Source organism: Eptesicus fuscus, chromosome 6, assembly GCF_027574615.1.
Source record: "Eptesicus fuscus isolate TK198812 chromosome 6, DD_ASM_mEF_20220401, whole genome shotgun sequence".
In the NCBI taxonomy this organism is placed as follows: domain Eukaryota; kingdom Metazoa; phylum Chordata; class Mammalia; order Chiroptera; family Vespertilionidae; genus Eptesicus; species Eptesicus fuscus.
Window position 1 is genome coordinate 81115452 of NC_072478.1, and position 23754 is coordinate 81139205.

Here is a 23754-nt window from a genome sequence, read left to right on the forward strand (position 1 = left end):
AAAGTAGTTTGGGGCTACAGATATCTTTTCTTCAGAGACACATGCCCAAAATAACATTGCCTATTTTTCTAATTTATTTTTAAAAGTGCTTGTGATACCTCTGAGTTTAAAAGTCGTTTTTTAACTTTGCAACGCTCTGAGACAACATGACATGATTGGCATCCTTACTAGAAATCTTGGTTGTGTGAGACCTGGCAGCCTTGACAGAGTAAACAGTAGCTTTAGATGTATTAGGAAAATGACCTATGTATGTGCTTGGATCTTACTGTCTCTTTGTCTTCAAGTTTCAGTCATTGCTATTGAGGTTAAGTGTGAGATGAAGTACTTGCTACTTGAGTTTCATTCTTTTGTTAGGAAGTTTGGAGAGCGAGACCCCTGACTTCATGGATTTTCAAGAAAACATTCAGGTTCTTTCTAGTTGGCGTCCTTGATAACTTTAAGAACTGAAAATTTAATGTTTATTGAATGCTTTGATGTCAGTGTATAGTAATCTTAAAGCTGTGTTAAAATGTATTTCTTGTGTCTCTAAACATCCTGCTTTCTTTTGTGACCACATCCTTCTCTCAGCCAAAATAACACACTAACTAGAGTTTCAATATTCAATATCCTTCTCTGGCAGATGTTTTCTGGCAAAGGCCTTCCTGCGTTTATGAATTCTCTCTCAAGAAGCAAGAGAACACCTGCAGGAAGTGAATCAAGATGCAGAACACAGGAATAATCACCTACTTCAACAAAATAAAGTACTGTTGAAAAAGATCACGTCTCACTATTTGTTCCTAGGTGTTAAATTTTAGTAGTTAATGCAGAATTCTGTAATCATGGAATCATTAGTGGTTAATGTTTGAAAAAGCTCTCGCAATCAAGTCTGTGATGTATTAATAATGCCTTATCTATGGTTTGTAGTCATTTTAAATAGCATGAGCCTTGTCTCTGTAGTCACTAGGGGGCAATCTTGCTTTATTCATCCTCCATCTCAAAATGACTTTGGCATAAAATATTTTAGTGTAAGATAATGTGTAATGCTGGCCATTTTAAAGGGGTTTTCTCAAAAGTTAAAAATTCGTTATGACTGCATTCATTTCTGCACATAATTCATAGTTACTGTGAAAATTAATCTAGAAATTGATGCAATTGTATTGTGAACACCTGAAAGCAAAACCATAGTGCAAATACATTTGAGGTTTGGTCAAGAATATGTTCTTAATTGGAAAATAATAAGCATTAATTTTTTTATAGTTTGTATTCTAAATTTTGCAGTACTTGTTGTTCTTTATTGTGTGCCTAAGGGATTGTAAATGTGTTGTCACTGTATAAAATAGAAAGGACAGGGATAAAAACAGCTTAATTATTAAAATGCAATTCTGGACACTTTCTGTATGATTAGCATCTCCTATCCCTTCTTTTTCTTTTTCTCTTATCTCCTGATGATGATTAGGCCAAGGGCTGGGGGAAGGGAGGGAATTAGTTACTAAGAGCAAAGAATTTGCTTGGAACTTTTGAGATGATCCCTAACATACTGTATGTACTACTTGCTTTTACAATGTGTTAGCAGAAACTGATGTGTTATAAATGTAGAATGATGTGCTTTCTGCCAAGTGATTATTCACCTTGGTTTGCTATGTTAAAACTGTAAATACAACAGAACATTAATAAATGTCTCTTGTGTAGCAAATTTGTTGTAGATTAGTGTTTATTTTTTTGTTTTGCATTTGTTGATTGCTAAGGCAATTTTTTCTAATCTTCATTCATATAGATTTAATATAGAATAATTCAGTAAATATAAACAAATTGGTCTTGGGCCAATTTTTTTCTTTTTTAGTACAGGAAGTTCCCTTCTTTCAGATCATACTCAAATCATTCCTAAAAATGTATGTGAAAATTGGTTCTGCAAAAGATAGTGGACTGAAATAGGAAGGAATTGTAGAGATTTTAAATCACCCTGCCATTCCCAATTATGCTTCATTTTTTAGACATAATCTTAGATAACTTATTTTCAATATTTCTGCATTTGCTTTTTTTCTCAGTTGAACACAGCCAACTGGTTTAAGTCCTATGCCCTATGAGGCAAAAGATTTCTTGTTCCTCTTAATTTCTATTCTTATCTCAGTTGTGTTAAATGTAGAGATAATGGTTCTTACAATGTCAACCATTTGATTTTTTTCCTTCTTCCACTTACTCAAATAAAATATAAAGAAAAAATGCAGCAAAATGGTCAAATAACGACAAACCAGCACTGCGTGGTGTGATAGCTGTGCATGTTCGTTCTCTGCCGCAGGTGAGCACTGGGATCAGCATGGGACGTCTGTTCGGGTGTCGGTGATTAATGCACAGACGTACAGGTGGTTTGAAAGCCAAACAGGGAAATTGAGAGCCTCCTGGATTGATTGACAAGGCAATGATCATCCTAACTTACTGAATATTTTAAGTAATAGGATAGTATGTTCTTGTTCAAAAGTTATGTTTTGCTGTAGGTAAGCAGGAGCTTCATGAAAGTCTCTTTAACAATTTTTTTATTTTGAATTAGATTATATCAACAATAGTTTGGAAGAGTATGTAGCTTATAATGTTCTAAGTTTCAGAATGCTATATCTCTAACAATCTGAATAAATGTGGACACATGCAACAGAGAGAACTAATTACCTTCCAGGACAAAATAGAAGGGCCCTAACTCACGTTACCCAGACATTGTGGACTTGCTTTGTGTTTCATCTTTAGGTCCCTGTGCCTTATTTGGTTCTATTTATTCAGAGAATTGAAATATTTGGATTCCTGTCTCTACATATTTGGTTTGTAAGACTTAATCAAATGTAAATCTACAGTTTGATATGCTTTAAAAGTACTTAGGAGGATGATTTTTTTCTTTTAAATATTCTAAAAATTAAAGTCTTTCTAGATGCATAAAGTTGGTACCCTATGTCACCTATAGTCCTTATTATTCAGGGTGGAAATGTTTATACTGCACACTTTTCATTTTTTCTTTCTTATTCTTTTCTGTCTCCCTTTGGTATGCTTATTATTAAGAATAACCCTCTCAGCCCAGCAGGCGTGGCTCAGTGGTTGAGCTTTGGCCTATGAACTGGGAGGTCATGGTTCGATTCCCAGTCGGGGCACATGCCCTGGTTGGGGGCTCGATCCCCAATAGGGGTGTGCAGGAGGCAGACGATCAATGAGTCTCTCTCATTGTTGATGTTTCTATCTATCTCTCCCACTCCCGTCCTCTCTGAAATCACTAAAATATATATGTGTGTGTGTGTGTGTGTGTGTGTATGTAAAGAGTAACTGTTTGTAACTGTTTCAGCCTGGCTGGCGTGGCTCAGTGGTTGAGTGTTGATCTATGAACCAGGAGATCATGGTTCAATTCCTGGCCAGGGCACATGCCTAGGCTGGATCTCTAGTGTGGGCGTGCAGGAGGTAGCCAGTCAATGATTCCTTCTCAGTGTTTCTGTCTCTCCCTTCCCTCTGAAAGCAATAAAAAATATATTTTTTTAAATAATCTTTTCATAAAAAATGGACCTTTAAATTGTTTGAAAGTAGATATTGAGGAACCACTGGTATGAAATAAACTGGCTTTGACCCTGGGCTAAGGGACAATCATGGCTCACAGATGACCACAGAGGACTCTTGTTTCTTACTTGTTACCATTTGGAATCATACAAACTGTTTAAATGATTCTGCATAGCCATTTCATTTCTTTTTCAGAGAATTAGATTGTGTGAGAATAAAAGGTGTTAACTAAAATTTACTTGTTAAGAATGAATATCTTTACTAATGGGATCAATTTTGTTCAGAAGTTTAAAGAAACAAGACTTTTAGTTTGGCATTCTTGGTGAGTGTAAGTTATCTGACTTGAGGGGTGATTCATCATGAATCAATAGTAACACAGATGAAGTTCCTTTTGGCCTTCTCTATATTCTTATACTAGGATATACTCCAGTTAGCTATAAAATGTTTATATTTAAAGGAAGAAATAGCCCTGGCCAGAGTGGCTCAGTTGGTTGGAGTGTTGTCCCTCCCATACACCAAAAGTTGGCAGGTTCGACTCCCGGTCAGGGCACATACCTAGGTTTTAGGTTCAATCCCTGGTCGGGGTGTATACGGGAGGCAACCAATCAATGTTTCTCATATTGATGTTTCTTATCAATCTTTCTCAAATCAATATAAATACATAAAGGCAATAACTAATGAAAGGGAGTTTCAGGACCAATAGAAGTGATCATTTAAATGGGTGCCTGAGGTGGCAAGATTCTCAGGTGAAGATCAACAAAAACATCTGTGAATGGAGTGTGGCCTCAGCTTTGAACCCAGCCCTGCCACCTCTTCCTGATGTCTGACCCTGTTAGAGTTGGCATGGTAGATACTGAAAAATCGCTTGGCTCTGATTCTAGTAAATACCAATAATCAACTCTTAATTTGTGCCAAGAATAGATACAGAACTGTACGTTTAGGTAAAGTGTTATGTAAAGTGTAAAGGAGTGTTTTATGAAAGAAAACTATCACCTACCCGAATCTGGTTCTAGGTGAAGCCTCAACAATGCATCCAGGTAAGTCATGTACAAGATGTAGTTTAATGATTTTCAGATTCTACTGGTGTTTTTCAGCTACTTAGATTTTCATCTTTTCAGGCTTTCTGAAGATTTGAGGGATGATGAGAGTTGTAACAAAATGCCAAGTATGTTTCCATTGATGCTTTGTGCATTGTTAAAAATTTGTTCTGCGTATTGTTAAGCCTAAATATTTATAGCCTGTAAGTTAGATAAGGTAGATTGAGAGCGTTTGTTAAACCAAAACAAAAGTACTCTTGGTTTAGATTTCCCTTTTGTGTGCACCTATGTGCTTGTGTAGATGTGTACAGTTGCACCCCTTTAGAGCACCCTCCAAAAGTGCTCTTTGATATGTAGCCTCTGAATATTGGTGGTTTGTAGGCTCTGCTACAAAGTGAAGGACATGTCAAAGGAATAGACCAGGGAGACTATGTTTAGGTTGAGAGTAAAAGGTTTTCAGGAGGAAAAGATAGTGACAGAAGCTGGTTTTGCATCATCCCCATTCTAAAACGAGGCTGTTTTATAACCCAGCTCATTGTATCACCTACAACTTTATGGCTATAGAAGCCTGCTCTTACGGAATATGAATGGAGAGCTGTCCCCTTGAGGACAGTTTCCCTGTCTATAACATTTGAATTGTTCCATCTACTGCGTGGCATTTCGATCCCCCGAGCCCTCCAGTTATCCTCAGAATTTGTCACTTGCAGAATAGAGATATCATTCAAGTTTTGGTTTGATACCTATTTTTACTTAAAAGTCTTTTTTTTTTTTTTTTTTACCAAAAAGCATCTTTCCTGATTTTGAGTTTTCATTCTTACATTCATCAGTTGGTGAATTAGTAAGATGTAAACCTAAATGCAAACAAACCCCTTAAGCCTGAATAGAGAATATATGAAATATAGAGAACTCTCTTGCATGTCTGCAGGATTCCATCTGGGTCAGAAACTGAGATGCAATTGTGTGAAACAGACATCTCCCAACCTGGCTTTGTATGTTGTTCATCCTGCTCCAAAAGTGGTTGTTCTTATCATTTACTAGAGGCCTGGTACACGAATTCGTGCACAGGTGGGGTCTGGCCAGCCTGCCCCGATGGGGGCCCATTGGGCCGGGCCAGTGGGGGAGAGGGGTTGTGGGCAGTAGGCCGGCCACCCCCACCCTCAATCGGGGTGGGGGGCCGATCAGGGGCAGGGCCGGCTGGGGGAAGGGGCCACGGGTGGTTGGCTTGCTGGCTCCGTCCCCGATCAGGGTGTTGGAGGCTGATGGGGGGTAGGGCTGACCGGCGGGGAGGTGCTGGGGGTGCGGATCAGGCTGGCTGGCTGCCACAGTGTGCATCATAGCCACCAGTCGTTTCAGTCATTCTGGCTGTTCCACTGTTCCGGTCGCTGGGCTTATATATATAGACTCATGGCCTGGTGCACAAAATTTGTGCACATTAAAAGGGGATTAATTGCTGAAACCGGTTTGGCTCAGTGGATAGAGCGTCGGCCTGTGGACTGAAAGGTCCCAGGTTCGATTCCGGTCAAGGGCATGTACCTTGGTTGCGGGCACATCCCCAGTAGGGGGTGTGCAAGAGGCAGCTGATCGATGTTTCTCTATCATCGATGTTTCTAACTCTCTATCCCTCTCTCTTCCTCTCTGTAAAAAATCAATAAAATATATTTAAAAAAAAAAAGGGGGGATTAATTAGAGGAAATATTTTAATATTGCTATTTGCCCTTTCTCTATAATAGAAGTGTCAGAGATGAAAGAAAATTAGTAAAATGTATATGAAAACCTTCCTCCTGTCAGAGTCTGGGGCACACCACAGGACCCAGAGTCAAGTCCCTGCCCACCCACATTCGCCTCAAAATCACGTGAGACCCAGACCCGGTCGTCCACCCCTCATTGGGCTAGATCCAGACCTGGCCAGTCCCACTCTTGTCAAGCCCCGCCAGGCAGGGGATGTAGCCTCAGGTCCCCTGGCCCGGCGCCAGGACGGGGGGCATGGCTGAGGTCCCCCAGCCCAGACCAGGGCGGGGGGCATGCCTTGAGGTCCCCCGTCAAGCCCTGCCAGGTGTGGGACATGGCCTGAGATCCCCTGTCAAGCCCCGCTGGGTAGGGGGCATGGTCTGAGGTCCCCCGTCAAGCCCCACCAGGTGGGGGTGTGCAGCCTCAGGTCCCCCGGCCCGGCATCGGGAGGAGGGCACAGACTCAGGTCCCCTGTCAAGCCCCACCGGCAGGGGGGTGCAGCCTCAGGTCCCCTGTCAAGCCCCGCTGGGTGGGGAGCACAGCCTGAGGTCCCCTGTCAAGCCCCGCCAGGCAGGAGGGCGCAGCCTCAGGTCCCCTGGCCCGGTGCTGGGGCGGGGGGCACAGCCTGAGGTCCCCTGTCAAGCCCCACGGGGGTGGGGGAGGGCATAGCCTCAGGTCCCTGCTGATTGCTCGTTAAGGCTCCTTATGGGAACTTGGCCTCAGCTGTGGGTGTAGCCATCTTGTGACAGAGTGATGGTTAATTAGCATATTCCCTCTTTATTAGATAGGATGTGGGAAATGAAATGTCTCGCAAACTTTACCCCTGTCCATATGTGATTGCAGGTTTATAGACACCAAAACTGAGGAAAGTGGTTTCCGTTAAATCTTACCAAGAATAGTGCTGGAGATGTGAGGAGAAGACAGCAGTCATTGTTATTCATTAGTTGTCTGGAAGGTTCATGAGTGGTATATGCTGTCTGGGAAATAAGAAGTTGGTCAAAACCTAAAAGAAATCTCAAATAGAGAAGGTGATTTCTTGACACAAAACACGATCAGCTAAACTGTGGGACTAAAGAACGTGCCGCCTCTGCCTCTGAGACCCAGCCTGACTCCGGGAATTCACCCTGAGCGGCCGTGGTTTTTCACCTTGCACTTGAGAGTTTGCATTCATGCCCCCTGCTGAGAGCTGCTTCCCCCGTGTAAGCCAGCTACTTCCTGAGCCAGGTAGAGCGCATCGCAGCACCTATCATCGTAACTCGGCTAAAGTTACACTTGATGAAACATCCTTTTCATGTGCACAACCTTCAGAAATACCTGAAATATTCCCTTTAAATGAGGTTTTAGAAAGAATTTTGCCATCTGCTTCCTGATGCCACGTCTTTATTTTGACAGAACATCTCACGGGCTGTATTTGTCAGTCACTGGGTTTAGATGTCATTTGAGTATGTTTTTTCCCCTGTGGTTATCAACACTGAAGATGTTTACATCCGTGAGTTATTTCCAGTTTACATTTTAACTGGGATTGCAGATAAATTAGTAAGCAAGCCACCGGGTGGATCAATATTTTCACCAACCCTTTTATTACTGGCACCACTTGGTACTATACAGTTGTAAAAAGAAAAAGTGGGCACTGGTGGCCTAAAGAAGCAAAATCAGGAGTCCATTTTTTCTCAAGTCTGGCTCAGTGACTCTCAAGCCTTAGATCTTTGTACCCATGGTCACATGTGTGTGAGAAAAGCCTTGTTTGGGGTAGTTTTATATGTTGTTCCTGAGGTTATATGTGTAAAATGGGGTTTAATCCATACTAGGTCTCCTATTGTTTGGGGCCCTAAGCCCTTCTATGATTTAACAGTTCTCTAGATGTAGGTATTAAAATAAAATCTTTTGCCCAGCTGGTGTTGCTCAGTGGTTGAGTGCCAACCTATGAACCAGGAGATCAGGGTTCGATTCCCCGTCAGGTCACATGCCCAGGTTGCCTACTTGATCCCCAGTAGGGGGCGTGCAGGAGGCAGCTGATCATTGATCATTCTCTCTCATCATTGATGTTTCTATCCCTCTCTGAAGTCAATAAAAAAATAATTATATTGCCTTAAAATAAATCAAAACTTTTTTTTTTAAGTCCTCGCCTGAGGATATTTTTCCATTGATTTTTTTAGAGAGAGTGGAAGAGAGGGAAATCTGGATGTGAGAGAAACACATTGATTGGTTGCCTCCTGCAAGTACCTTTAACCAGAATTAAACCCAGAACCCTTTGGTCCGCAGGCTGACGCTCAATCCACTGAGCCAAACCGGCTAGGGCAAACCTTTTTTTTTTTTCTTAATCAATGTTATTCTAACACCCATCCTGTAGAATGATAAATGGCCAGACTTGGTTCCACAGAACTTCCAAGTAAGGATAATAGGTAAGTACTAATTTTGAATCTTCAATCTCCCTAAAAGAAGGTTGAATAGAAGAAACTTACCGACACTAAACACTGTGAGTTGAGGTTTTCATTAGAATATTTGCTGGGCATTGATTGTTGAGTAAAAGGAAGAATTATTCTGTCTTCATGTAAATCTTCTTCAAGCTCATGGCTACAGTAGTTTCCACTTCTTTACATAGGACCATGAGGAGGGATGTGTGAGAGCAGTGGGGAAAGGCTGTAGGAAAATTTATTTCTAAATATTTGCTAAGGACGATTGTGGACTCTTCCTTGAGGTCTTTAAAAATAGAGTTGATTCTCCTTGTTTGGAATGGTTTAAGGGTAAAGGAAAAGGAATGGACTAGCAGGCCCCTAGACGTCCCCAACAGCTCGAGAGGTTTATATGTCAGTGACAGATGGAGCAGTCAGTTCAACAGATGTCACGTCTGCCGTTCCCAGGCTGTGCTCGCTTTCATGTGGCGACTCTGGGAGCACTGTCCTAAATAGTCTGCCGGAGAGAAAGGAGTGTGTCTGAACTTGTAAACCTAACTTGGGTGGCTTATTACTTACTGCTACATTTTTGTTTTTTGTTTTTTTAAGATCCAGTGATCAAAAAAAGTTGCACTTTGCTCAGAATTCCAAAATGAGAAAACATAAAACCACTTTCTCATTTCTGAGGCCATTTCCAAACCTTTGTATATTCTTTTTTTCTAAGTCATTATGATTTTTTCCAAGGACATATTTTCATTTTTGTTTATATAGACTGACTTCTTGCTGTGAAAGATGAGTTCGCTGGCCCAGCTACACTGGCATGAACACGCAGTTCTGAAAATACTGAAGCCCTCTGTGCCAGTTAGTAAGTATCAACCACTGGACTCTCCCTCTCTCCTGGCTGCCCCATCCCACCACCAGGACCAACCCCAACCCCCATCTCCCTGGGACCCAGAGCTACAGGGAAGAGGGGACTCTGGTCCTGTCTCCCAGTCACTTTCAACACCCACCACTTCGCCCCAAGCAGCTTAGTTTCCATCTGTTTTTGGTTGTTTTTTTTTCCATCTGTTTTATATAATGGCTTCAGGTAAGGCTTTGTTTGCAGAAAGTATTCAGTGTGAAAACCCTTTGAAAACCCCTGCTCAAGGTCAGCCCTCAGGCCCTTGCAAGTTTGCACAGTCCACGATTTCTGAGAATGGAGTCCTTTCTCCCAAACACACTAGCTCCTGATGAAGTCAAGTGCACGTCTGCATCCTGGTGCAATTACCTTGCATCCAAACGGGCAACAGACACAGGCCTGCGGGTATGGAGATGACCCCTGAGCCGGCTCCAAATCGGATGAGGCAGAAGGCGCTGGAGCCCAGGCTCAAGTGGAGGCGGCAGGAAGGGAGTGGGCTTTTCTGTGTGCCCAGCCCTGTGCCAGGTGCTCACGATCCAGATCCTCTGCTATCCTATGAGAGGTGTTTCTTCGCTCCCTTCCCTCCCTCCCTCCTTCCCTTTCTTCCAGATTTACTGAGCACCTGTCTGTGCCAGGGGCTGGGGTACAAAGGCAAAGCTAGCATCCCCAAGCCCTCACCACCCCGTGAGAGCATCATCCAGAAAACCGCTGTAACTGGGGTGGGTGCAGGATGCAGGGGGAGCCCCAAATGACTCAGAGAAGGTTCTCCAATGGAATTAAAGCCGAGCTGGGATTTGAAGGATGAGGAAGGGCATTCAAGGTGGAGGGAACTGGATGTGTGAAGGCAGGGAGGCAGGAAATAAGCCCGCCTGGTCTGGGAACTGGATGGGGGTGGCGGGGTGGGGAGGGCAATGGAGCTGAGGTCCAGGAAATCTGCTGCGTGGGGTTGGGGTCCTAGAACCCACTACTTGGACCCTCTGCCTCCTTGACCTCTTTTGCTCTCAGCTGCCTGGCCAGGAAGAGCCCCCACTCCCCACCCCCCTACCTGCACAAAAGGAGGCTTTGAAGCTGGAGAGAGGGAGTGAGGAAGGAGGGGCCAGCTGGTGTATATTTTTGGATTGCTTCCCAGAAATCTCCTCCTCCGACACCATGGCAACCAGGTGGCAGCTGGGGGAGCCACCTGTGAGCTGGGCTGGGTTGAGAGGGAGGTGGGCTGGGGGTAGGGACCTCTGCTCCCCCTCTCTGAGTCTCAGTCTTGGCATCTAGAATATGGGCATGACAACCCAGTTGCTCCTGTCAACCCAAATGCTCCAGGAAGCGGAGGCCCAGGCTGGACTCATTAGGGGGAAGGCCTGGGAGGTAAGGGCGGGGCTGGGGAGTGCCCTGCATCATCCTGCAGCTGGGGGCTTGGCAAGGCGGCTAGGCATCCCCGAGCCACATAGCCTGCCCTTCCCACCAAGCAGCCTGCCCTGGTGTGCCCACTGCACTGTCACTGCCAAGGAGCCCCCCGGGGAGCGGGAGACGGAGCCGAGGCACAGACACAGGGATGGATCTCCCTGTGAGCCCTGCAGTGAGAGATCTAGGGGGTCTCCCCTGCGGGAGCACAGACCCCAGTCAGAGCCCCAAAAGGAGGGGTCTGTTTCCGGAGGCTGCTGCTCTGATGACCACAGACTGGCCTAAACAAACAGGACATGTGCTCTCCCTGTTCTGGGGCCAGAATCTGAAATCAGGGTGTCTGGGGCTGTGCTTCCTCCAAAGGCTCTAGGGGAGGGTCCTTCCTGCCTCTTCAGCTTCTGGGGCCCCAGGCCGCATCCCTTCAGTCTTCACATGGCCCCTCCTCCATCCTCACAAGTTTGTACATGTGGCCTGGCCCCTTGATCACATGCCCACTCCCACTTGATCACGTGGCCCCGCCCCCTTATTTAGGTTCCTAAGCTCCTATATTCACGTGGCCCCACCCCCTTGAGGCCTTGGATGGTCTCTGTTTCCAGGTACCACCTCCCTGGTTGGCTGTCTGCCCCTGCTCTCACACCTGTCAACAATCTCTCTGCCAAAGTCCTTCCAGAAGATTGTTTGTGCGTGCCATCTCCTTCCTGCTGGGACTGTGACAGCTGGGATTGAAAAGGAGACAGGAGAGCAGTGGCCCATCCAGAGTCTGTGCAAGATGTCCAGAGGGGCCTGTGCAGTCCCTGGAAGGCCAGGGGAGGGAAGGCTGGTGAGACGGGGGTGCTGATTAGGGAATGGAATTGCCCTCAGGGCAAGTGCCTGCACGTGTGTGTGTGTGTGTGTGTGTGTGTGTGTGTGTGTGTGTGTGCGCGCACACAAACACACACAATCACCCCACACTCCAGTGAGGAGCAGCTGTGGCCCACTGTACAGGTGAGGCTACTGCAGCACAGAGGGCAAGCGACTTCCTCGAGGACACACAGCAGCAAAAGGGCAGAGTTAAAAATGGAACCCTGGGCTGCCCACAGCCTGTGTCTCCTTCATCTGTGACCTCTGGGTCAGCGGCCCCGCACCCTGTGGCCATTTGCTCTGATGGGCTTTATACTTCCCCCCACCCTCCTCCATCCCCAGCAGACAGGGGTCCTGTCATTGCACCAGTGCCTCTGGACAGCTACTCTCTTTGTCCCACAGTCCCTCCCAGCTGGTAACCTCGGTGGAGTCCCACAGCATTGGGGCGAGGGCCTTGTGTAGAGAATGCTGCACCTCCCCTCGCCATCTGTGGCTTATATTGCAAAGTACCATTATTTTTCCTGTGTCTGGCTTCCGCCTTCTGCCGCCCCTGGCAGATTTTGTTTTACCTCAAAAAGAAATTGGTTTGGGGTCTGCAAATCGGCTAACTTCCTGCATTCGCTCTGTGAGACCTGGCTCTGCCCCAGTGCCACCTGGTCCAAGTCCCTAATGCCACCCCACCTCCATGGCAGCATCTCTCCTCCCCTAGAGCCCCATTCAGTGAACAGCACCCTCAGCGCTCCCCTGCAGCTCCAGGGACCTGCTGAACCCAGGGCCCCAGCCTGTCACTAGTCCCCCAGGTCCTGCCTGCACCCCCAGGGTCCTCAAACCAGTCTGAGAGGTTTGACCACTTAGAGAGGTGCAGACACCAGGTGGGCACTCCGTCCCCCTCAAGAGTGATCATGTGGCCCTGCCCCCTTGTTCACGTGCCCATTCTCACGTGATCACGTGGACCCGCCCCCTTGAGACCTTGGATGGTCTCTATTTCTGGTTGCCACCTCCTTGGTTGGCTGTCTGCCCCTACTCTCACACCTGTCAACAGTCCCTCTGCCAAGTCCTTCCAGAAAATTGTTTGCACGTGCCATCTCTTTGCTGCTTGGACTGTGACAACTGATATTGAAAAGGAGACAGGAGAGCAGTGGCCCGTCCAGAGTCCATGCAAGAGGTCCAGAGGGGCCTGTGCAGTCCCTGGAAGGCCATTTTGAAGGCTAACCAGGTATCCTTTTGTATATTCTGTAGGGATTTTGTTTAGGTGGCATTGCCTACTGCCGGGGTTCTTGTTCTGGCATTAAGAAAGGTTCAGCAATCTGGAGAAAGGCTGTGTGTAACTGAAGTAAGAATCCAGAGATGAAAGATAATTTTGAAAGGCATTGGGGGGTCAAGAGGAGCCTGGCTAAAGAAATCAAGTTCTCCTTGTCTCAGGACCCCTTGCTTTTTATTAACAAATTGTCCTAAGGCAAGGTGGAGATATACACTTCAAAGGGTAGGGTTTCTTCTACAGAGTCCATAGTAAGTATGGGGAATAGCCTACGGCTATTCAGGTGTTTAGCCAGTAGGAGGCATTAACATGTAGATTAAGATGCCCTGAGCTGTCTGGCAGCAAACAATCATCCTTTTCAGGTTTGGGGAAATGCCTTTAGCCATTCCCAACAGGTGACAACATATGTGACTCAGCCCTTGTTGAGTCCCCAAGTTCCATCAACCTTTCGATGAAACTCTTGCAATTATGACATGCTACAACTGGCTTCCGGCAGCCTACTATTATCTTCTTTTAAATTCTATTTTGAGAGTTTTCATTCTTTGTTTTTTTAATATATTTTTTATTGATTTCAGAGAGGAAGGTACAGATAGAAGCATCAATGATGAGACAGAATCATTGATTGTCTGCCTCCTGCACGCCTCCTACTGGGGATTGAGCCCGCAACCCGGGCATGTGCCCTTTGACCAGAATCAAACTCAGGACCCTTCAGTCCACAGGCTGAAGCTCTATCTACTGAGCCAAACCAGCTAGGACAGCTAATATTATCTTTAAGAATCCCTTTTCTTAGGGACCATGGGTGGAAGGGAAGAAAGAAGATGAGGTGGGTGAAGAGGGCCTGGAGGAAATGAGGTCTGTTTGTTAAGAAAGGAGGACTGATGAAGACAGCACCTCGGGCCTTTTGTTCTGTTCTCCTGCTCTAATCCTATAGACTCAGGACAATATTGCCAGCTGTTGCTAAGAGCCCCTATACAAGGATTGGCCTAAACTGAAGAATAAATTTAAAGAGCGACTAAAAAAATTTTTTTAATTCCTCCTTTATTAGGGTCACTTTTCTTTACATATGATTATATCTCCAAGAAGTGGTCCGATACCCTATTGAGAGACTTTCTTTACAAAAAAGAAAAAAAAAAATCTGAAATTCCAAAGACTCTTCACCCTCCATTGTAGCATTTATGTAAGGGTGTGATGAACTAAAATCTCTAGGCTGTGGATTAAACTTAAAAACAATCCCAACAGGCTAATGTGCTTTATGGTGGCATTTTTACACAAGTGACTCATTGGTGGAAGTATATGGACCATTTTAAAGTGCAACCTGATCTTTCAGGGGGAGACGTTTAAATTCCGAGTATAGACACGGTACTTAGGACAAATTATTCTGTTGGTACCTTACTGCCAGTCTCAATCGTGTCCTCGCTGGGTGCTTATTTTTAAGTAATGCCTGATCCGTCCAAAAAACGGTATACTAAAAATTGTCATTAAAAACATATCAAGTTTTAAGAGTGAGCCATGGATACTTTTACTGCCTCTTATTTATTGCCGGGTGCATTTTATTAGAAGGAAAGGTAAATAAATGTGTTTTGCGGAAAATATGTAGTGTAAGTCAGCTCCGGTAGCAGTCAGGTTGTTATTTCTTAACTGGACGGTGGAGCATTTACACACTTAGTTTATTAGTGACCTTCCATAACATTCTTAGGAACACAGGGCCAAGCAGAGGTCATACATTTATCCCAGCTGGCCCTCGAGAGCACTGCGTGGTGACCTCAGACAGCTGCCGCGAAGCCAGGGCACCTCCCTCTGTCTTCAGACTCCAGCTGCCTTGGCTGTACCTCCCAGGACAGTGTTTCATTCCTCTCGGGAAGACGTACAGATGAAATTTGGGAAATCACCTGTGTTAGGAGTAATAAATATGTACTTTTGAAAAATATAGTTTCTATATGTTCAAAATACTCATGATCTGGCTCCTTTTTTATTTTTGTTTAATTTAAAGCCACTTTTTGGAGATATGATGGACATAAAAAGCTATACAGCCCTAGCTGGTTTGGCTCAGTGGATAGCATCAGCCTGTGGACTGAAGGGTCCCAGGTTTGATTCTAGTCAAACACACATGTTTAGGTTGTGAGCTCAATCCCCAGTAGGGGGCGTGCAGGAGGCAGCCGGTCAATGATTCTCATCATTGATGTTTCTTTCTCTCTCTTTCCCCTCCCTTCCTCTCTGAAATCAATTTAAAAAATATATATTTTAAAAAGCTGTACATATTTAATGCCTACAACTTGATGAGTTTTGGAGGTAGATATATATCTGTCTGTGAAACCATGCCATGAACATATCTGTCCCCTCCAAAAGTTTCTCCCACCCTCTTTATTTATTATGATCACTAGACGCCCGGTGCACAGATTTGTGCATGGGTGGGGTCCCTAGGCCTGGCCAGCAATCAGGGCCTATTGGAGCCATCTTGCCCAGTCCTGATTGGGGCCGGGCTGATCAGGGCCTGCTGGCCTGGGGGAGGGAAGGGGGAAGGGACTGGTCGGGGGGAGGGACTGTGGGAGATTGGCTGGCCACGGGGAGGGACCAGGGGAGGTTGGCCGGCCATGGGAGGTTGGCTGTGAGAGCACACTGACCACCAGGGGGTAGCTCCTACATTGAGTGTCTGCCCCGCTGGTCAGTGCACATCATAGCAACTGGTCGACCCGTCGCTCCAGTCGTTCGGTCGTAAGGTCGCTTAGGCTTTTATATATAGAGAGAGATTACCTTTTTTTGGTGATAAGAGCATTTAACGTAAGATCTACCCTCTTTGCAAAATTTTAAGTATACAATACAGTACTGATAACTGGGTACTATGTGTATAGTAGCTTGCATAGGTGAAATGCTCTGGCTTCTTGCATATAGTTGTTTAGGCCTTCATTTAATAAATTTTCATTTGTATTAGCTGATTATGATGTAGATGACCTTGTGCTGGCTATAGTGTATGCAAGATTTGTACAGACAGCCCCTGGCCACAGGAGGTTCTGTTCTAGGGAAGGGGTTGGGCAGGACTGAAGACTTTCTTGTCCAAGAAATCTTTTTTTTTTTTTTAATATATATTTTTATTGATTTCAGAGAGGAAGGGAGAAAGAGATAGAAACATCAGTGATGAGAGAGAATCATTGATTGGCTGTCTCCTGTACACCCCCTACTGGGGATTGAGCCCACAACCCAGGCATGTGCCCTTGACCGGAATCGAACCTGGAACCCTTCAATCCCCAGGCTGATGCTCTATCCACTGAGCCAAACCAGCTCGGGCTCCATTGATTTTTAAGGAGAGTGGAAGAGAGAAACATCAATGTGAGAGAAACACATTGACTGGTTGCCTCCTGCACGAACCCCAACCAGGTCCAGGCCGGGGAGAAGCCTGCAACCAAGGTACATGCCCTTGACCGGAATCAAACCCGGGACACTTTGGTCTGCAGGCCAATGCTCTATCCACTGAGCCCAACGGCTAGGGCCAAGAAATCTTAATACATCGTAATTGTATCTGCCTTATTTGTGTTGTGGTGGAAGAAGCTTTTTATACTTTTCAAGTTATGATGGTCTGCCTCTCGTTTTCACCAGAAGGGGACTAAAGATCTTCATAAAACCAAATACCCCCCCAAAGAAGGAAAGATGACTGCCACTTGGGGAAGCCACTCCTGAGGCCTGGGAGGGTGAAGGGGGAGCATCTCAAGGTGCTGCGGGTCTGGGACCTGGAAAACCAGCTGCAGCGGGGAGAGGTGAGCGAGTGGACTAGCCTAGGGCTTGAGCACTCCATCCAGTTCTGACTCGCCGTGTAATATTGGGTCATTTGCTTATACTCTCCAAGCTCTGGTTTCCTAACCTGTGTACCAGAATATCCTCTCCCAGGGCTGTCTTTAGTTCTAAACAGGATAACGTAGGTAAAGTGCCTGGCACATAAAAGACAGTGCTAAGCCCAAACCTGCCATTGGAAAACTCCAGCCCCCCCCCTTGCCCCGCCCCGCTCCCCAAGGGCATTCATTTCCTCCTCAGGACCTCGTAGCTTTCTCAAGTCCTGCCTTTCCTCAGTCCTCCTTTCCTCAAGGCTGCCACTAGACCACCCTGATGAATCAGACCATGCTTCCTCCTACATTTCTGAAGCCCACGAGAGAATATTTCTTCCTCTTGCTTTTCTGGTAATGCCATCATGCATTTATGGAGGCCTACTATTTGTATACATGTTTGTCTGATCCTCACAGATTACTATAAAAGGGATCATTACACATTCTTTACCAGCAGGCAACCAAAGCCTTCCTCCCCGGATAATTTAAGGCAAATAATTTTTCAACACTCATCACATCAGAAACTCTATAAATCCAATCAACTGTCTCTCATGTCCTGTCCTGAGTTCTATAGCCTGAAATTCTGGCCTCCTTTTTTCTTGGGCCATTCGTATTATATTACAAAATCAGCCCAACACTATCATCATGTGGATTTAGGTCTTCAAAGCCTCCTTTGAACTTCCCATCCTTTCCTTGTTTCTTTCTGCATTTGCCTTCAATTCTTTTTTTTTTTTTTTTAGATATATTTTATTGATTTTTTTAACAGAGAGGAAGGGAGAGGGATAGAGAGCTAGAAACATCGATGAGAGAGAAACATCGACCAGCTGCCTCCTGCACACCCCCTACTGGGGATGTGCCCGCAACCAATGTACATGCCCTCGAACCTGGGACCCTTCAGTCCGCAGGCCGACGCTCTATCCACTGAGCCAAACCGGTTTCGGCTGCCTTCAATTCTTTGCTCCTTCTTTACCTGGCCTCTTAGCCAGCCTCTCTGTGCCTCCCGACAAGGTTTCCCGTGCTTCTTAGACACTCTATTTCTTTGCCTTTTCCTGCCCTAAACTCCTGCACACCTCTTTCCTATGACTGCAGAGAGGGCCATTTTCTCAGTGGCCCCTCTCCCTTCCTTTCTCCGCATCTTGCCTGAGCCATGTCAACCCTCCTTACTTTTTGCCTTCCTTCCCCAATCCACTAAGCCCCACCCATCAAGAAAATCACAGGCTGTCCTTTCCTTCCTGAAGCCCTCCGGATCCCATTCCTGAATGCTCCTGGTAGATGTGTGTCTGCCTCCACCCCACGAATCTATGCCCGCCCAGGTGCGCTTGCCTGCACTCTCCTTTCATTTGGGATCCAGAGCTTTTCACAGATGTGGCCTTTGCCTGGCAAGTGTCCCCAGGCTTGCCACTTCTCCATGTCCCTCTGTGTTAGTCTGAGTTGCTCATTGAACAGAAGACATTGGGGTGTCCTCTGCTCACTGTTCTTCGCCCTGTTACATGAACACAAAGGACTTGTGCATGAATCCATGGCAAGCCTTGGGTCTCTATGGAAAAGCACCAGGCAGTGGGCTAGCCCCAATTTTCATAATTCTGTCAATGTTTCTGAACTATCTTCCAAGAAACACTAGGATTTTGGTTGGAATTTTATCTTCTAAAAATACCTTCAGCCCGGCCGGTGTGGCTTGGTGGTTGAGCGTCGACCTATGAACCTGGAGGTCATGGTTTGGTTCCCAGTCAGGGCATATGCCTGGGCTGTGAGCTCAATCCCCAGTGTGGATCGAGAAAAGTGTGTCTCTCTCCCACCCTAAGTTCACCTACCCAGAGCCTTGGCCTTGTCTAGAATGGACTCCGGATGGCAGTTGTGGATGCTCAGAGCACAAAAGGTTTCTTGTTTGCCCAAGAGTCTATCAGTGTTTAAACAGAACCAGCGGAAGCTCAGGCACACGGTATCAGCAGCTTATCGGGCCCAGGGTTTTCCAGGTACATTGCTAGTCCCTTGAGTTTATCCAGCTCCATCAGCACTGAGTTAAAAATTGCAAGGCCAGGCTGTACTGCACCGAGATAGGCCAGGGAGAACAGGCCAGTTAGTGAGGGTAGGGGTGTGTGGGTCCTCGAGATCCCATTTGCATTCCGCCCATGTAGAGAATCGAGCTGTGGTGGCCTGCGTGTTAAGAGGCACCCAGAGAGAACCAAGTCTGGTTTAGGAATGCATCCAGAAGGTGGGCTGACTCCAGGCCTTTTGTGGGGCGGAAGGAGGAGGAGCTATCTCTTGGTACCCTGGCTCTCCATCTTAGTTTACCAGGTCTGCAGTCAGCTCAGGAAGTGGTTACAGGAGGTGTCAACTGTGAACACTTTAAAACTGTATGCAATTTTGGCATTTGCCAGTGTGTCTGCACACATATTTCTCTGGGAGTGGATCCAGGGCCCACAGGGCTAAATGGTCCTGCACTATTTGGGCTGCGTCTTCTTGGAAGGAAATTTTCAGGACAGATAGATGGGTAGCCTGTTTTAAAATGAGTCCTTTCCATTTACAATCATCACTCCTACTGTCTAAGCACTTGCTGTATGCCAGGTGCTGTGCAAAGCACTTCATGAGCATTGCCCCATTTAATTCTCAGAACAATCTTATGAAATTGGAATATTTATTTATTTATTTATTTATTTATGTATGTATGTTTGTTTGTTTGTTAATCCTCACCCGAGGACATTTTTCCATTGATTTTCAGGGAGAGTGGAAGAGAGAGGGGAAAGACAGAAACATCGACACAAGAGAAACACACCGACTGGTTGCCTCCTGCACATGGCCCTGACCAGGCCCCAGGCCAGGAAGGAGCCTGCAGCCAAGGTACATGCCCTTGACTGGAATCGAACCCGGGACCCTTTGGTCTGCAGGCCAACGCTCTATCCACTGAGCCGAACCAGCTAGGGCTATTTCTATTTTGTAACTGAAGGAACTGAGGTTTAAAGAGTTGTGACTTGCCCTGGCCAGTGTGGCTCAGTTGGTAGGAGCGTCCCCCTGTATACTGAAAAGTCACAGGTTCGATTCCCAGACAGGCATATATCCAGGTTGTGGGTTTGATCCTCTGCCCTGGTCAGGGTATGTGCAGGAAGCAACGGATCTCGGTATTTCTCTCTCACATTGATGTTTCTCTCCCTTCTCCTCTCTCTAAAAATCAATGCAAATGCCCGTGGATGAGGATATATATATATTTTTTATAAAGAGTGATTTGTCCAAGGTCACAGAGCTAAGTAAACAGTAGAGCTAGCATCTGAACCTGGGCTGCCTGATTCCATAGCTCTTAGCACCATGGAAGTTGTTTTTTTATTGTTGTTGTTGTTGTTTTTAATATTTTTAAAATTGATTTCAGAGAGGAAGTGAAAGGGAAAGAGAGATAGAAACATCAGTGATGAGAGAGAATCACTGATTGGCTGCCTCCTGCACACTCCCTACTGGAGGTCAAGCCCGAAACCCGGGCATGTGCTCTGACCTGGTTCACAGGTTGACACTCAACCACTGCGCCACACCGGCTGGGCAGCACCATGGAAGTTTTGTCTAATGTTTTAACATACTTGTTCGAGCTTCTCATATATATTTATGCACTGGTTAGTTTGTTTAACTGGCACAAAATTGTCCCAAACTTTAGCCATCTAAAAATTAGCTTCCTGAATTTTGTCCTATTTATTATTGTTTAATATGTTTTTTATTGATTTTAGAGAAGAAAGGAGAGAGATAGAAACATTGATATGAGAGTGAAACATTGATTGGCTGCCTCCTGCATGCCCCCTGCTGGGCCTGGAGCTCAAAACTCAGGCATGTGTCCTGACCAGAAATCGAACTGGGGACCTCTTGGTCGATGCTCATGGGTCGATGCTCAACCACTGAGCCACACCAGCCAGGCTGCCTAATTTATATACTGCCTATATTATTAAATTACTATTTAATTAAAACTTTTGTTATTAAATGTTATTAAATTTGTTACTCCTTAGCATCATCCTAAACAACGTCCATGAAATAACCACTGATGTGGTTTTATTTTTCTTGAATTCACACTGAAATAACTATATAACCATTCAAATAAAAAATGTTATGTCCCACCTAACATCACTTATGTCAGTGTATGGGTGCTGCACTTTGAGCAATTCTGATGTCAGATGTGAAGGCTGCATGTCCATGTTGCAGCAGGACTGTGGGTGAACTACAATAGCCTTTCTACCCCCAACCCCAGGCAGCCTGTCCCGCCCAGGCCCCGCCACCACACGGAGTGTGATGCCGGGAGCCCGAGAGGTGGCTGGGTTGACTCCAGAGAAGACGCCCTTGGTGGAGACCACGCTTTGTATCCTTCAGGGCCTGTTTTCACCGCTCTAATGAGACAGTGGTGCCAAGAAAAAGAATATTACTTAGCTTGCTCTGCGGGGTCTTCAGGTGCTGTGTGCTCCCGCTGAAGAGCATTGCTGGGGCCTGGGGTGATGGAAGAAATGGCCCTGCCAGGGGCAGAATCTGGGTGGTAAGGGGTCTCAGCCTGGGCTGATGGAAGAAATGGCCCTGCCAGGGGCAGAATCTGGGTGGTAAGGGGTCTCAGCCTGGGCTGAAAGAGGCCTCTAACTAAACTCCATTTGTGCCCATTTCTGTACCAACCAACTGCTTCTCCCTGAATTCCATCCCCTCTGGGGCAGAAATTAAAGGGAAATTTGAAGTCCTATGGTCTGACATTGTGTGTGCACCTGAGCTTCATTGCTGTGTCTTACAAGCAGCTAAAGAAGAATTCCTGCAGCAGACTGACGTGGTGTTTCAGAGGGAAGGGTGGGGGGAACATCTGTAATACTTTCAACAATAAAGATTTAAAAAAAAAAAAAGAATTCCTAATTTCCTTCCTGACTTCGCTCTTACCCCAAAATGTACTAAGCCCCTCAGTAATCCAGCAACCTCATCTTCATCTGCGCACCCACCCCGCTTAAAGTTCCACTTTCGTAACTTTGTAATTTGGCAGTCCTGCAAGTGAGAGAGGGTGGCAGCATAGCCGTGTGGGAAGGGGAAGGGGAGCGGGGCGGGGCCGGGGGGGGGGGGGGGGGCTGGAGTTTTCCATCTCTCACAGCCTGGAGAGGTCAGCATGTGGGAAAGGTTCTCTTGGGGACCAGCTGGTCCTCGGCTCTCTGACCAGGCCCAGCTGCGGCAGAAAAGTGACATTTGTCTCCCCCCAACTGCTCTGGTATCTTGATCATTTCAGACGGTGATTGCCTGTCCACGGCGGTTCTGGCTGTTACTGTTTCCGTACGGGCATGCTTCCTTTCACTGCGCTTTGCTTTATAGTGCTTCGCAGGTGTTGCCTGTCTTACAAATTGAACACAAGACCCTCCACCAGATAAAAGATGGACCGCTTTACTGCAAGTCTTGCTTTACCGCAAGATTCGCTTGACCCCAAGGCTTGCTTTACGGCAGTGGCCTAAAACCGGAACCTGCAGTGTCTGGCGAGCGCCTGGATGAAGATGTGACAAAACATCTGTAAAAAAGAAAAGTCTGCTCTTGGGTTGGCCTGGGCACGTCTCATTCTGACCTTCCTCATCCTTGTGGGTCAGCAGTAGCTGACCCGGGAGACGCCTCTGGGAACTGCAGCCGTTCTGGTCCCGAAACAGAATTCTAACTCGTGGGGGTGCGGTTCCTAGGCTTCCTCTCCTGTCTGGCCCCCACCATGGCCTGGCCTGACCAAGGACTCACAGGTACGGTGCTTTTGAAAATGTCTGTTGCCAGCTTTTAACTCCGTACCCCATTCTCCAGCTGCCCCTCCTCCCCCGGGAGCCCGTGGCTGGAGTTGACAGAAACACCCGGCGCAGACGGAATGCTGCCAGTTGCAGGAGATCCCGAGAGATGAAAAGCACATCTTTGACCACTTCTTTACCAAACAGACTGAGATGTGTAATTAAAGGCCCCGGGACTCTGCTGGAAATAGGTTTAAACTTGAGGTAATCCCTTCTGGCACTTCCTCTTCCTAATAACCATCAACAGAAATCAAACAAATCCACCTGGCTCCAGCCAGGAGTCTGTAACCAGCAAAGGTCACAGAGGAGCGATAAGAGAAGAAAGCGGCCACGAACAGCGTGACTGGAAACACATGTCGGGACGTGTTAGAAAGGGACTCCTGCCAGGACCGTGCTGGCCCTGGGGTGGGCCGCTGTGCCGCGGAGAACCGGTTCCCTCCCCCTGAGGAGAGGTGCAGGTGGAACCGAGTCAGGGTGCCTGCTGGTACCCTGTGCCTTCGTCCCTTCTCCCTTTCAGGTGTGACTCAGCCGGGAAGACTAGAGGTAAGGCAATTCTTAGCATTCTTTTAAATTTATTGTTTTTTACCTCTTTCCAAAAGTAAGGCCTGGCCATTATTGAAAATACTAGTGAGAAGCAAAACAAAGGATGAAGTAATTGCCCCTAATTCCGCCACAGGGTGATTGTCCCTGTGATCGATCGCCTTGGTTCGTCTTCCAGTCTGTTTTTGGTGCCTGCACACGTACACGGGTGTAAAACACACACACATACGCACAGGAGAGTTTTCTCAAAACTTTCAAGCTGCATTAGACTGTGAGAAGTACTTTCAGCCTGCCTTTCGTTTCAATCTACCTTGTATCGTTTGTCCTAGTCTGGCGTCACATCGTTTTAAGTGGCTGAGTGGTATTCTGTCACCTATCAGAATTTACTTTAATAATCTCCTGTTATTGAATGTTTAAGTTGTGTCCCAATTCCCATCCCTCCTCTCCTCCCCCTCTCCCCCCCCCCACACACACCCTCCCCAATGAAGCTATGTTGTGGAAACATCCTGACTATTGGGTTTTGGGCTGAAAGAGCAGGTGTCAGCTGGTTTGAGCCTGCCCAAGTGAGCTCAGCAGCAGGGAGGGGAGGAGACTTTGGGCTT

General features: G+C 46.4%; 1 protein-coding gene across 3 annotated transcripts in view; it reads left to right on the forward strand.

Moving 5' to 3' along the window:
* Positions 1-1672, forward strand: part of NDFIP1 (Nedd4 family interacting protein 1) — a 40945-nt gene extending 39273 nt beyond the window's left edge. For 2 of the 3 annotated variants that reach the window (XM_054717997.1, XM_054717993.1), the window contains exon 8: positions 620-756. Coding sequence is in view for 1 of the 3 variants with exons in the window: in XM_054717992.1 (XP_054573967.1) it covers positions 620-693 (74 nt within the window). In the remaining 2 variants the exon portion in view is untranslated. Of the gene's footprint in view, positions 1-619 lie in introns of all 3 variants that reach the window. The other variant, XM_054717992.1, reaches the window with a different exon arrangement.
* The last annotated feature ends 22082 nt before the right edge of the window (positions 1673-23754 follow it).